The following is a 14,849-nucleotide window of genomic DNA, read 5'->3' on the forward strand; positions in this document are numbered from 1 at the left end:
TCCCATTGAACCGCTCACAGGTGCCGTTGCATTCAGGACGGTACGGACTGGTGGTCAGGTGCTGAACACCTAGCTCGGACAGGAATCCTTCGAATACTTCCGACAAGAACACACTGCCTCGATCTGTAAGGAATTTAGTCGGAAGCCCATGCCTACTGAACATATCCTTGAGACACTCTATGGTATGGGCGGAGTCAGCTTGCTCCAGGGAATAAGCCTCTGCATACTTGGTAGCCTGACACATGACCGTGAGCAAATAGCGTTTCCCGGAACTGGTTTTGGGCAACGGTCCGACAATCCACGGCAACCAACTGGAAAGGCTGACTGATCACGGGGAGGGGCTTCAGGGGTGCCTTGAAAACCTTCACTCCCTTTCCGAATTGTTGACAAATGGGACAGCGAGTGCAATAGCGCTTGATGTCTCGCGACATGGCGGGCCATATGAACCGATCCTTGACCTTGGCTAAGGTCTTGGCCGCTCCGTCATGACCCGAGGAAATATTGTCATGGGCCAATTGCATGACTGACTGACGATGCCTCCCCGGTACGACAACTCGGTGTCGTACCTTCCACGTCTGGGTGGAGGACATGTTCTTGGGGGAATATTTATGCATCAGCACACCTGCACCATTCGCATAGTAGCCTGTTCGTCCAGGCTCGGAGTCTTCTCCCATTTCCCAGAGGGTGGCAAGGGTGGGATCGAAGTGCTGATCCTCCACTAGACTGGTTACCGCAGACAATGCGGGAGTGACCTCAGGCACAGAACTGGGGTTGCTAACTGCCTCGGAGGACTGATCCTCCTCACCGGATTCGCCGACTGGCGAACAAGTCGCTGGGGTCCCCATGTCACAGACGGGAACGGTCCCTGAGGAGCCCGGCTCCTGACATTGGCCTGACTGGAGGCTCGGGTGGACTTCAGTCGAAGCAACGTCACCGTCGGAGGCTGGAGTCGAGGCGCGAGGCTCCTCAGGCCAGAGGGAAGATATGTCTGACTCCGCCACTCTCTCCGCCTGTTTGCTCTGGGATCTAGTGACCACCCCACAGGTCAGAGTCAATAACTCCTCCCTGGCCATTGCATCATTGCCAATCAGCAAGGATACCCTCGGTACCGCGTAGTAGGGTACCACCGCACAGGTCATCGGACCCGGAAAAAATGTCACTCCGGACCTGGATGAGAGCAAGGGGATACCGGCCAGGAACCTGGTCAATGCCCCAAAGGACGATATACTCGCCGATATAATGCATCTGAGAGACTGGAACTACCCCTGCCCGGAGAACACACAGCGTCGCCCCAATATCCCGAAGGTATTTGGCCTTAAACTTCACCACCGAATCAGGGCCACCCACTAAGGCTGTCCCTGAATAATCCTGATACAAAGGATGAATGGAATTAGCCTCAGTGGCAGTGACCTCTGTCACCGATGCCACCGTCATGTGCGAGGGCCCAGTTGATGACCTCCCTCCGATTTAACAGCCGGGTTGCCACGATAGGCCGGACTAGCTGGGTTAGAGAAGCAGCTGTCTCCACCGTGCCCCACGCGTTAGCAGAAATCACACCGGGGCCGTGCCCTGGCCTGCAGCTTGCGACCGCCACCAATGGAGGGTATCGGGGAACCCTTCCCCTCGATCCAGCTGCAGGGCAGACGGGGGGCAGTCTTGACTGCAGAAACCTCCGTCTTACGACGCGACTGCGTGGCTTGCAACATTTTGCAAGTCAAAGCATGTTTATCAAGAAGCTTGACGCAGTCCAACAAGGAAACAGTGTCTTTATCGACAAGAAACAACGCTGTCTGGCGGAAGCTGTTGATCGATACAGTAATGCACCAGGAGTTCCGCAACCGCAGGAGGTAACTCAACGCTGCTCCTCTCGAACCATCTCTGCAGCTGTTCCAACAAGACCCGGGAATGTTCCTCATAAGTTTGACTGGACTGACGAGTCCAACTGAAAAAATTACGCCTATAAATACACGCGGACACCGCATAGGCGTTCAAAATCTCGGCCTTCAACTTCCCGTATTAGTTTACATCCTCAGTTGCCATCCTCGCAAAAACCTCCCTCACCTTTTCAGATAGATGGCTAACAAGATAGCCGACCCACAAGCTCTCATCAATGCCACCGGAAGTCAACAACTTCTCCGCCATCTCCAGATACGTTTCTGGCTTCGTGTCTCCTGTCCAGTCCGGCAAACGAACATGAACAATTTCCGGGACTGGTGCAGCAGACACATCTGCCCGCTGTCGTTTAGTTAACAATCGCCACTCATGCTCTCTGACGCGTTCAGCCTCTGCTCTTTCAGCTATCTGCGTCATGCTCCCTGAGTAGCTCAGCCTCTGCCCTGTCATACATGTCGAGTTGTTGAACCAGGGTCAGCCCGGACCATAAGGTCGAACGCATGCATTTAGTCATGATGGGATCGGGTTCAGTGACCAGGTCAAGGCTGATTGTGTCGTTCAAAATCGACACCAAGCTCATCAGGTTGATCTCTCACTTCTCCAGCCGACATGGTTTGGCTACGAGTTATCATACGACAAGGGCACAAAACACTAAGTCTAAAAGGAGGCTGGGTCAAAATATTTCAGCAATATCTTTCACCACATGGGACGGGGCAATTCACACAGGGGAGGCAAACAATATTGGGGTGATACATGTAATTCGCACACAACGCTCTGTTGGGAAAATACGACACGAAATACCCAATATCACCACCGCACATCAAATTGTCAATGAGATAATGCAATGTACAAATAACTCACGTTTTTTTTGTTGCTGTTGGCCGATGACTGGCGTAAACACAAGATGGCGTCTGCTGGTGAGAAGGTTCCTCCAAGATGGCTTCTGCTGGTGAGAAGGTTCCTCCAAGATGGCGTCTGCTGGTGAGAAGGTTCCTCCAAGATGGCGTCTGCTGGTGAGAAGGTTCCTCCAAGATGGCGTCTGCTGGTGAGAAGGTTCCTCCAAGATGGCGTCTGCTGGTGAGAAGGTTCCTCCAAGATGGCGTCTGCTGGTGAGAAGGTTCCTCCAATATGGCGTCTGCTGGTGAGAAGGTTCCTCCAATATGGCGTCTGCTGGTGAGAAGGTTCCTCCAATATGGCGTCTGCTGGTGAGAAGGTTCCTCCAATATGGCGTCTGCTGGTGAGAAGGTTCCTCCAAGATGGCGTCTGCTGGTGAGAAGGTTCCTCAAAGATGGCGTCTGCTGGTGAGAAGGTTCCTCAAAGATGGCGTCTGCTGGTGAGAAGGTTCCTCAAAGATGGCGTCTGCTGGTGAGAAGGTTCCTCCAAGATGGCGTCTGCTGGTGAGAAGGTTCCTCAAAGATGGCGTCTGCTGGTGAGAAGGTTCCTCCAAGATGGCGTCTGCTGGTGAGAAGGTTCCTCCAAGATGGCGTCTGCTGGTGAGAAGGTTCCTCCAAGATGGCGTCTGCTGGTGAGAAGGTTCCTCCAAGATGGCGTCTGCTGGTGAGAAGGTTCCTCCAAGATGGCGTCTGCTGGTGAGAAGGTTCCTCCAAGATGGCGTCTGCTGGTGAGAAGGTTCCTCCAAGATGGCGTCTGCTGGTGAGAAGGTTCCTCCAAGATGGCGTCTGCTGGTGAGAAGGTTCCTCCAAGATGGCGTCTGCTGGTGAGAAGGTTCCTCCAAGATGGCGTCTGCTGGTGAGAAGGTTCCTCCAAGATGGCGTCTGCTGGTGAGAAGGTTCCTCCAAGATGGCATCTGCTGGTGAGAAGGTTCCTCCAAGATGGCGTCTGCTGGTGAGAAGGTTCCTCCAAGATGGCGTCTGCTGGTGAGAAGGTTCCTCCAAGATGGCGTCTGCTGGTGAGAAGGTTCCTCCAAGATGGCGTCTGCTGGTGAGAAGGTTCCTCCAAGATGGCGTCTGCTGGTGAGAAGGTTCCTCCAAGATGGCGTCTGCTGGTGAGAAGGTTCCTCCAAGATGGTGTTTGCTGGTGAGGGAACGATGATCAGATGAAGGTAAATGGCAGCCCACTGTGGAATTTCTGTCTCAGTTCGAATGTCTCTTACTTGAATGATCCCGGACGAGCCCCCATTTGTCGTGATCCCGCTGTTTAATATCTTCCAGCACGGAATACTGACGTTAATGTCCGAGCTTCAAGCAGTCCACGTGTGAACAAAGAGAACAAAACACACCACTATGTTTCAAATCGGCCTCTAGGGGTAGGCACGATATTTTATTGGCTCGATCTCAAAAATGGCTGGTAACAGAATTGAATACACAGCACAACAACCTACCAGAACTCTTGGCAATAAGAGTTCCAAATATACATTCAGAGATGGGGAATCCCCCACCATTGAACGAAAAAGGTCATACTTATTCCAGATAATGAGGGAGGTGAATTGGAAACAAGACATCATTTGGTCATCATCTCGAAAAAGTTCCCCAGGGGTGAAGAACGTAGGAACCAAAAATAACACTGAACAACAAAAAATTTTTACTGGAGATGTGTAAAGTGATTTAGACTAATTTGGGTACGCTGATTTCAAAAATCATAACCGTTTTGCTGTATCACGTCAGGATTTTCAGTAACAGAAATATTCCCATTGCCTAGAAGTCAGGATTTCAATGAAATTTACAAAAATTCATTTATTCATTTATTTCATCATGAATGCTTCAAAATCATAGAAATTACAGAAAAACTCCACTAGAATGTAATTAAAAATGCTTTAGGCATTTGGCTTTGCGTTTGTGCTGCTCTGTGTCAGTTTCACGATGCAGGAACCAGCAGAAATCGCCCATCATGTTCGGGTTGTGCCGCCCTTGGTAACGCGTCTCCATGAGTGAAATCTCTTGGTGGAATCGCTCGCCCTGCTCGTCCGAGACTGCTCCCAAGTTGTCAGGGAAGAAGTTCAGGTGCTGGTGTAGGAAATGGATTTTCAGGGACATCCTGGAGCCAAGTTTCCTGAAGGACTCCAGCAGCTGCTGCACTATTTCTTCATAGTTGTCCGCGCGCTCGTTCCCCAAGAAGTTGTCCGTCACAGCTTTGAAGCTCCTCCACGCTGCCAGCTCTTTGGGGTTTAGAGTTGTCGGAAAAGTTTCGTCCTTCATAATCTGTCGGATTTGCGGTCCAACAAAGACACCAGCCTTGATCTTGGCCTCCGACAAGGTGTTGCCAAACTTTTCCTTGAGGAAAAAACCCACGCCCATTCAGATCCATTGCCCGTACAAAACTTTTCATCAAGCCGAGCTTTATGTGGAGTGGTGGAAGGAAAACCTTGGCTGGGTCGACAAGGGCGACATGCTTCACGTTGTGTCGACCAGGTACATGCTCTTTTCGCTCTTCCCAATCTTTCTTCGTCCAGTGATTCTTGTCGTCTCTGCTATCCCAGAGACAAAGGAAGCACATGTATTTCGTGTAGCCTGACTGCAGCCCGAACAACAGCGCCACCACTTTCAAGTCTCCGCAGATGTGCCAGTTGAAGTCATTGTACTTGATGGAATCAAGCAGCTGCCGCATAGTCTCATAGGTCTCTGTCATGCCGAACGCGTGAGCCAGTGGGACTGATGGTTTCTCGTTGCCATTGTGGAGCAAAACAGCCTTCAAGCTGTTCTTCCCCGAGTCGATGAAGAGGCGCCAGTCTGCAGGATCGTGATCACACCCAAGTTCTTTCAACAGACCGTTGATGTCACTGCAGAATGTCATCGTGTCTTCCATCTCAAAGAACTCAGCCATGTCTCTGTGACGTGCTCTGAACAAGGATATCTTGGTGTTAGGTTCAAGTAGATTCCACTGCTGCAGCCTTGATCCAAGCAGCTCTGCCTTCGCCTTTGACAGCGAGAGATCTCTTACAAGATCATTTAAGTCTCCCTGGTTCAGAAGGTGTGATTCTTGAGTGTCGGGTTCAAAAGGTTCATCATCACCATCCTCTTCACCACTGCTTACAGCTATGTTCTGATCAGCTGGAGGTGTTGGAACGGGGTTCTCGTCATCATGAGGCACAGGTTTACGAGCAGAGACGCAGTCAGCGTACTTGATGTGACCTTTATTCTTCTTGTTGAAGCCGGGGATGCTTGTACAGCAGAAATAACAATCATCATGATGATTCTGCGGCTCACGCCATATCATGGGCACCGCAAATGGCATGCTCGCGCGCTTGCCCACCAACCACTGAGTCAAGGTTGTGTGACAACTTGTGCAGCAGATGTGTGGTGCCCAGCTCTGTTCTTGATCCCCCACCTGACACCCGAAGTAGTGAAAGTAGGCGGCCTTCATTTTCACTGCTGTAGATATACTTCGCTGTTGATCTTTTTTGGTATACCGACCACAGACATAACAGAAGTTGTCAGGATGATTGGTACAGGAACGCCTACTCATCTTTATCTGAAAGAAAGAAATATAACACAAGTTAACAACAATTGTACGAAATAGACATGTTAAAGACATATGTAAATTTCATTGAAATCCTGACTTCTAGGCAATGGGAATATTTCTGTTCCTGAAAATCCTGACGTGATACAGCAAAACGGTTATGATTTTTGAAATCAGCGTACCCAAATTAGTCTTAATCACTTTACACATCTCCAGTAAAAAAAAAAAATTGAAATTTGTTGTTCAGTGTAATTGAAATCATATAAGCAGTTTTCAATTTATTACAAAAAACATTTTTTTCAAGATGGCCGCCCCAGTCGGCCATCTTGGATCCGGCCACGCCCAAAATCAATAGGGTTCTTCCTTTTCAGGTGGTACATGTGTGACCCAAATTTCAAATCGATATGGCAAACAGTTTATGAGTTATCACACTCACAGCTATAAATGTTGACGCCTGGACGGACGGACGGAAAGACAGCCGGACGGACAGCCGATGGACAGCCAGACGACCTGGGTGACAACAATATCCCCCTTCTGCACGTCCCCCAACAATATCCCCCAAAAAAGGTCGTACAACTCACAGCTCCGCTCGAACCATATCTGGGAATAACGATCACACTCTTCCGGATTTAACTCATTCCGTAAGACGGAGCTATCAACGATCAGCGTGACGGTGCTGTCGAGTCTTTAAAATCACTTGAAATCGCATTAAAACATGCACGTCGGAGCGCTCAATATATTTTTCCACTCGCGATCTTAGAGCCACATCCGTCGCCAACAATGGCGCCCCGGCTCTCTCCGGCCCACCCACCACGTGCCGACCCGCCAACCAATCCCTGGGAGCCTGAAAAAAGGTCACGTGACGTTGTGGGCGGGACACTAAATTTGGTGAGAACATGGTTTTTCTCTATATATATATATATATATATATATATATTGTACAGTTAGTATATCTGCAGCAATATAAAATCTAATATATCTGCAGCACGTCTGGCATTTTATTGTTACCTCGAAGGAGACTGCTTAAGCAACACCAACGCTCTGCACAGAGTATGGTCCCAATCTCCTCCAAAGGATGGAAGATAGTATGATTCTGAAACATCAAGATTTTAAATGAAGAATTTTCTTTTTCTTTTCAGCTCAGCGTGCTTTTACTCGACCGACAAATAAGTCTCCTGAGATTATATATATATATATATATATATATATATATATATATATATATATATATATATATATATATTTTTTTTTTTTTTTTTTTTTAATAGACATATATATTATATATACATACATGTGTGTGACAGCATCACATTGAGGGTGGAAATGTGAATTGAACTGCTTTGTGGACAAAATCAAACACATTTGTTGTTGTTTTTTGCAGCACAAGTAAACTTAACCCACGGTGACTGTGAAAAGAAGACACCTTGGCGGTGGAGAAGAGAGAATTTTGCATTTGTACTCGGAAAGACTGAAACTCTTTGCCAACAGCTGTGTCCACTCAGACGGTTTGAGATTTTTGGAAATCTTACTGGGAAATCTCATGTTGCAAAGACTGCAGTAGCTTTTAATGCCTTCCTAAGTTTGCTGTGCAAAGCCTTTTGGGGAAAGTTCAGTGTGGAGTGGTCATAGTTTTATAAAAAGCATTCACAATCTTACCTTTCAATATAAAAACATAAATTGTGACCTTCGAATAAAATCCAAATTAACTTTTCAGGGTTTGAGAACTTCAGTCAACTGGTTTTGCCACATTCACAAAGTAACTCCGCACCAAGTCCGTGTAATCACGGTGGGTCTCGACCTCAATAACTGAGGGCTCGATAACAATACTGGCACATATAGTCATTGCTTTTTACAAGAAATGCAACAGGATGCTCAATTATGACGTCGGAGGAAATCTTTTGCATTGTGTTTGTCTTAACGTGCAATATGTATGGGTTCAAGTCTTGCGAAGAAATATTCTTGAGTATTTCGAGTGCGGTCTGTACTGTACAGTGTCAGGTTAAAGTTTCTAGAAAAAAAATAAATAACTGCATTGGTTAACAAACCGATCCAATGAACACCAATTAGCAGGGAATGTGATCATCTTATTGTTAATTAGAGTTTCTGCACACTATTCTTGGGCACGCCATAATGTAGTAAACACTTTTTGAGGTGGAAATGCATTCTGGAGTGCTCATCAACCACTTCTCTTTTCGTGTTCATTTGTTGTACTGTTCAATATGAAATATTTAACATAAAAACTGCCAAATGTTAACGACTTTCATCTTGTTATTGTTATGTATGCCCAATCCGTTAGCAACCTTAATAACAATTAAACAATTTGCAATTTCCCATCTTGCATCTAATGGTTCATTCGTCAAGGAAACCGTTTCATTTGCACGGTAATAAGAAGTTAATTGCCATTCCAAGGGAAGCAAGCATGTGCAGTCTCGTCTCCAGAAAATGGTTTTGAGGTTCTACTGAGGAGCTGGCAAGGATAGCTTCGAGATATTCCGTGCATTCGCGTCTGAGCTGCCCAGCCTGGGTTGGAATCTTGACCTGGCTGTAAACTATATTTGTCTTGGAGAACCAATGCTAATCTGTTTTGAGACGGTGAAACTAATTCCTCACACCCCAATCCACACAAGACAACTCAAAGGCGAGCATCATCGTTCATCTGGAGGAGGTCAAGCCAGAGGACCTGGTGCGCAAGCATTGGTTGTTGGTGAAGGTTCAAGATCCCACGTTGTCTCACACAAAGAATCGGTGAGTTATCGCTGTCACCATGAACAAGTTACAAATTCCTGCCCTGACCAACTGGTGGGAAGGCAATGACAAGCCACCCAGCATAGCCCTTGCCATGGGACTGCTTCAGCATCACCGATGCTTTTTCGTGAGTCTGGTACATTGATGATGATGATGATGATGATGAAGAGTGATTGAAATCTGCAATGTACAGAAAATCACAAATGATCCATAACAGCATTATCACCTTCGAAGAAAAGTGCAGAAAACACCGGTTTACCTTCAAGCACTGAAAAAAACCATACATTCCACTTTTAAAAACACTACGTGTGCCGAACTATCACTCGCTGATGCGTTTAATCAAAATATAGCATATTGTAATTCAAAAACATACAGCATGTCTATATGTGAACCGAAATGATTGGAAAATGAAGTGAAACACAAAAAAAAAAAATGGATCTTCTACAACACACAATTGTTGTTGCTGCTGCTACTGTTAGTTGTGTGCTCCTTCCATGTACTTTTATATTACTTTGAGAAATATTACACTGTCTAATTTTGTGTGCTCTTTTCATTTCCTGAAGGGTTCCCGGTGTTGCAAAAAAAAATAATTGTTAGTTGGAACTGCGTCATTAAGCTTCCAACCTGCTTACTCCCAATAACGGAAAAACAACCTTTTAAGAACGGCCATTTTTAAGATTAAATGGACATAAAAAAAAAATTTGTTCCAAGTAAATCGACCATTATCTTTCCAACGATACCGTTATTATTCTACACCAATGGGACCCCTTCAGAATGAAGCTTGACGCATGGGCAGATGCTTCTTTTTCGTAATAGACAATAGATAAGCTTGGTGGTGGCTTAATGGTTGAGGTGACTGGCTTAAGATCTGAGGGTCTTGAGTTTGAACCCATTAAATAACAGCAGGTGAGTTGATTCAGCCTGTCATTCTTCTGAGGTCGGCAAAATGAGGGCCAGCTTACTGGAAACAGGAAGCACTGCCTCAACGGCACAGTTGTGCCCCTAGCAATGGTGCAACCAGCAGCCTTACACTGCGTACGAAATGGTGATAGATAATAGACTGGCTGAAGGAATACCCAGTGCCGAAAGCAGGTGAAGGCCATAGCCAATTCCACGTTTCCCAACCCGAGGCCAATCAAATAGAAACCCGCCACTGGAATTTGACCGAAACGATGTTTGATGAGGAATATGACCGAATGCAGATAGGGCATTTGGCAATCAGAATTGGCTATTCAAGGTGTAAAGCTGGTTTCACACTCACAAAAAAAAAAAAAAGATGTGCCATCATCAAAAGCCTATACTTCCTCCATTGAATATGAGGCACAATTTTAATTGTGAGCGTGGATTATCAGCAGACTGAATTCCTTTTGAAGTTCAGCTCCTTCATCAGAATATAAAATACAAGGAGTCTCAATAAAATGTAGACAGACTGATATTGAATAAAAATTTAGTCGACAGCAGTGATGTGGGCAATGTTGAATGTTCCGGACACCGAGTAACGGATGGCGTTTGCAAGTAGTCAGCTGTTACCAATTAAGCAGTTCAGAACAAGAGGATAGTATACTGTAATTTCTGATTATATATATATATATATATATAATTTTTTTTTTTTTTTTTTTTTTTTTAAATTGAAGCACCTAGTCTGAATTCCTATTCTTTGTGCCAACCCCAGCGCAGTCGAAGAGAACCATTTGTGCTTTTTGTGTGTTTTCCTTCAAAGTAGGGTTTGTGTATACATTGTGCTAAAGTTCTAAGTTTTGTAATGAACAGTGTATTAACAACATAGACAATGGATCATTTCCGAAAAAACTATTTACTCGAAAACATTCGCAATGCCGGTAAAACAAGGGCATCACAAAACAGTGTATAGTTTAAAAAGGACAAGAATATAACAATGCACAAAATGATGATGCAGAGGGAGCACACTTACCTTTCACCTGTTCATGTTGAGTTTGATTCTGGACACAACCATCATCAGATTGGTCCTTTGCAGGCATTGTGTCACATCATAGGGCAAACCATACTTCAGGTGGATGTTTAACTGGGTGTCTCATATGCTAGCATCATAGCTACTGGGTGTTAAAAAATCATCAAAAAAAAAACAGGGGTGCTCTTCAATGAAAAGTAAATCACTCATCACCAACAACAACCTGAGCAAGTTACAAATCGCGTGCTTAAACCAGCCAATCAAAGGTCAGGCCCGCTCGGCCGGTTTGTGAAACACTTTGTTCAATCTACCCTGCATGGCCTATTCCACAATAAGGTGGGACTAATTGAGACCAGGTCTTTCTGGAACCGCCTGTCCAAGGCTGACATTCCAATGTGGCCGGAATTAGCAACTTGTTCACTGTGCCGACGATAATTTGCCTCGTCTTCGCAAAAGACCATGTTGAATCTTTAACATCTACCAGCTAATGCTAGCGGATGGGACACCCGGTTTTAACATCCTTATAGCATTGTTGCCTCGCTCTGCATGTGAAACACTGGGAGACAATTTATAGACGGGTCAAGATTCCAACCCAGGATCAACAGCTCAGACGTGAGTCGTATACCTCTGGTGTATCTTGCCAGCTCCAGAGAAAAAAAAAAACCTTTACAATTCAAAAACAGTGTGCAATCAGAATAGAAACGATGCAACGATTTTTATTTAATTTGCTTGAAATAAATCCAATTCAATTGACTACAAGACTTGCACAGTCGGTATTCTTCTTCCATGGATCAACACCAAGAGTGAGTTTTGTCATTTCGTGCCTAAATGGAGTGCAAGGTGAAGGCTCATGTGGAGATGACACTGTCGATATGGATATGTGTGGATGCTTTCATTTTTACTATTCTGTAAAGCACTGTGCGCAATTTGGCCTCTTGCAGCTGAAATGATAATTGGTGACCATTTAAAATGACATTTTCAATGAGGATTTCTTCACGGGACATTGTTTTCCAATTTTATGGCACATGTGAAGAACGTCACGTTTTAAAATGATTTGTCAAACTACAGGGGCATGCAGAAGTATTCATCCCCTCCAAATTTTTCACCTTGTGATGCCACCTGAGCTTATTTCATGATGCTTTCAAATCAAACATAAGATGTAGAATCTTCACAAACTACTCCAATGAGAAAGCCAAAAAAAATGCAGATAAAATGTGAATAAGTTTGATTAACAGAGAAAAATCAGATGATTCGCAGTTGCAGAAGTATTCAAACATAAGTAACAAGGAAGAATTGATTAGATTTTGGTTAAGATCAAAGAATTTTTTAAGTGATTCTTCACCATTCAGTGATCGGGCCAAAATGATCGGCTTCTCACTCTTCCACCGCAACGCAACCCCACACCAGCTCCCTCGCTCCTCCACCCCACCCAACCCCGCTCCCCCGCTCCTCCACCCCACCCCACCCAACCCCGCTCCCCGCTCCTCCACCCCACCCAACCCCGCTCCCCCGCTCCTCCACCCCACCCAACCCCGCTCCCCGCTCCTCCACCCCACCCCGCTCCCCCGCTCCTCCACCCAACCCCGCTCCCCCGCTCCTCCACCCCACCCAACCCCGCTCCCCGCTCGCCCACCCCACCCAACCCCGCTCCCCCGCTCGCCCACCCCGCTCCCCCGCTCGCCCACCCCACCCAACCCCGCTCCCCGCTCGCCCACCCCGCTCCCCCCGCTCGCCCACCCCACCCAACCCCGCTCCCCCGCTCGCCCACCCACCCCAACCCCGCTCCCCGCTCGCCCACCCCACCCAACCCCGCTCCCCCGCTCGCCCACCCCACCCAACCGCTCCCCCCGCTCGCCCACCCCACCCAACCCCGCTCCCCCGCTCGCCCACCCCACCCAACCCCGCTCCCCCGCTCGCCCACCCCACCCAACCCCGCTCCCCCGCTCGCCCACCCCACCCAACCCCGCTCCCCGCTCGCCCACCCCACCCAACCCCGCTCCCCCGCTCCTCCACCCCACCCAACCCCGCTCCCCCGCTCCTCCACCCCACCCAACCCCGCTCCCCGCTCCTCCACCCCACCCAACCCCGCTCCCCCCGCTCCTCCACCCCACCCAACCCCGCTCCCCCGCTCCTCCACCCCACCCAACCCCACTCCCCGCTCCTCCACCCCACCCAACCCCGCTCCCCCGCTCCTCCACCCCACCCAACCCCGCTCCCCCGCTCCTCCACCCCACCCAACCCCGCTCCCCCGCTCCTCCACCCCACCCAACCCCGCTCCCCCGCTCCTCCACCCCACCCAACCCCGCTCCTCCACCCCACCCAACCCCGCTCCCCCGCTCCTCCACCCCACCCAACCCCGCTCCTCCACCCCACCCAACCCCGCTCCCCCGCTCCTCCACCCCACCCAACCCCGCTCCCCCGCTCCTCCACCCCACCCAACCCCGCTCCCCCCGCTCCTCCACCCCGCTCCCCCGCTCCTCCGCCCCGCTCCCCCGCTCCTCCGCCCCACCCAACCCCGCTCCCCCGCTCCCTCCACCCCGCTCCCCCGCTCCTCCGCCCCACCCAACCCCCGCTCCTCCGCACCACCCCAACCCCACCTTTCCCCGCTCCTCCGCACCACCCCAACCCCACCTTCCCCGCTCCTCCTCCGCACCACCCCAACCCCACCTTCCCCGCTCCTCCGCACCACCCCAACCCCACCTTCCCCGCTCCTCCGCACCACCCCAACCCCACCTTCCCCGCTCCTCTGCACCACCCCAACCCCACCTTCCCCGCTCCTCCGCACCACCCCAACCCCACCTTCCCCGCTCCTCCACACCACCCCAACCCCACCTTCCCCGCTCCTCCACACCACCCCAACCCCACCTCTTCCCCGCTTCCTCCTCCACACCACCCCAACCCCACCTTCCCCGCTCCTCCACACCACCCCAACCCCACCTTCCCCGCTCCTCCACACCACCCCAACCCCACCTTCCCCGCTCCTCCACACCACCCCAACCCCACCTTCCCCGCTCCTCCACACCACCCCAACCCCACCTTCCCCGCTCCACCACACCACCCCAACCCCACCTTCCCCGCTCTCCTCCACACCACCCCAACCCCACCTTCCCCGCTCCTCCACACCACCCCAACCCCACCTTCCCCGCTCCTCCACACCACCCCAACCCCACCTTCCCCGCTCCTCCACACCACCCCAACCCCACCTTTCCCCGCTCCTCCACACCACCCCAACCCCACCTTCCCCGCTCCTCCACACCACCCCAACCCCACCTCCCCGCTCCTCCACGCTCCTCCACCCCACCCAACCCCGCTCCCCGCTCCTCCACCCCACCCAACCCCGCTCCCCCACCCCACCCAACCCCGCTCCCCCCACCCCACCCAACCCCGCTCCCCCACCCCACCCAACCCCGCTCCTCCACCACACCCAACCCCGCTCCCCCGCTCCTCCACCCCACCCAACCCCCCTCCCCAGCTCCTCCAACCCCACCTAACCCCCTCTCCCCAGCTCCTCCAACCCCACCTTTCGCCGCTCCTCCACACCACCCCAACCCCACCTTCCCCGCTCCTCCACACCACCCCAACCCCACCTTCCCCGCTCCTCCACACCACCCCAACCCCACCTTCCCCGCTCCTCCACACCACCCCAACCCCACCTTCCCCGCTCCTCCACACCACCCCAACCCCACCTTCCCCGCTCCTCCACACCGCCCCAACCCCACCTTCCCCGCTCCTCCTCCCACCCAACCCCACCCTCCCCCCTCCCCCCCCCCACCCAACCCCGCCCCCCCGCTCCTCCACCCCACCCAACCCCGCTCCCCCGCTCCTCCACCCCACCCAACCCCGCTCCCCGCTCCTCCACCCCACCCAA

The 14,849-nt window shown here is 50.3% G+C and overlaps 1 protein-coding gene and 1 long non-coding RNA gene across 4 annotated transcripts in view; one reads left to right on the top strand and one right to left on the bottom strand.

The window, feature by feature from the left end:
• LOC147034916 (uncharacterized) overlaps nt 1–3,009 on the bottom strand; it is a 70,050-nt gene extending 67,041 nt beyond the window's left edge. The window contains exon 1 of the long non-coding RNA XR_015060738.1: nt 2,755–3,009. This is a non-coding gene — a long non-coding RNA (uncharacterized LOC147034916). The remainder of the gene's footprint in view (nt 1–2,754) is intronic.
• LOC147034914 (sodium/potassium-transporting ATPase subunit beta-1-interacting protein 3-like) overlaps nt 1–8,639 on the top strand; it is a 512,142-nt gene extending 503,503 nt beyond the window's left edge. For all 3 annotated transcript variants that reach the window (XM_085891090.1, XM_085891081.1, XM_085891093.1), the window contains one exon: nt 7,691–8,639. In XM_085891090.1, the coding sequence (XP_085747216.1) occupies nt 7,691–7,938 (248 nt within the window). In that variant the 3' untranslated portion in view covers nt 7,939–8,639. The remainder of the gene's footprint in view (nt 1–7,690) is intronic.
• The last annotated feature ends 6,210 nt before the right edge of the window (nt 8,640–14,849 follow it).

Source organism: Eptatretus burgeri, chromosome 1 (assembly GCF_056783735.1).
Source record: "Eptatretus burgeri isolate ZD-2024b chromosome 1, Ebu_testis_v1, whole genome shotgun sequence".
In the NCBI taxonomy this organism is placed as follows: Eukaryota; Metazoa; Chordata; class Myxini; order Myxiniformes; family Myxinidae; genus Eptatretus; species Eptatretus burgeri.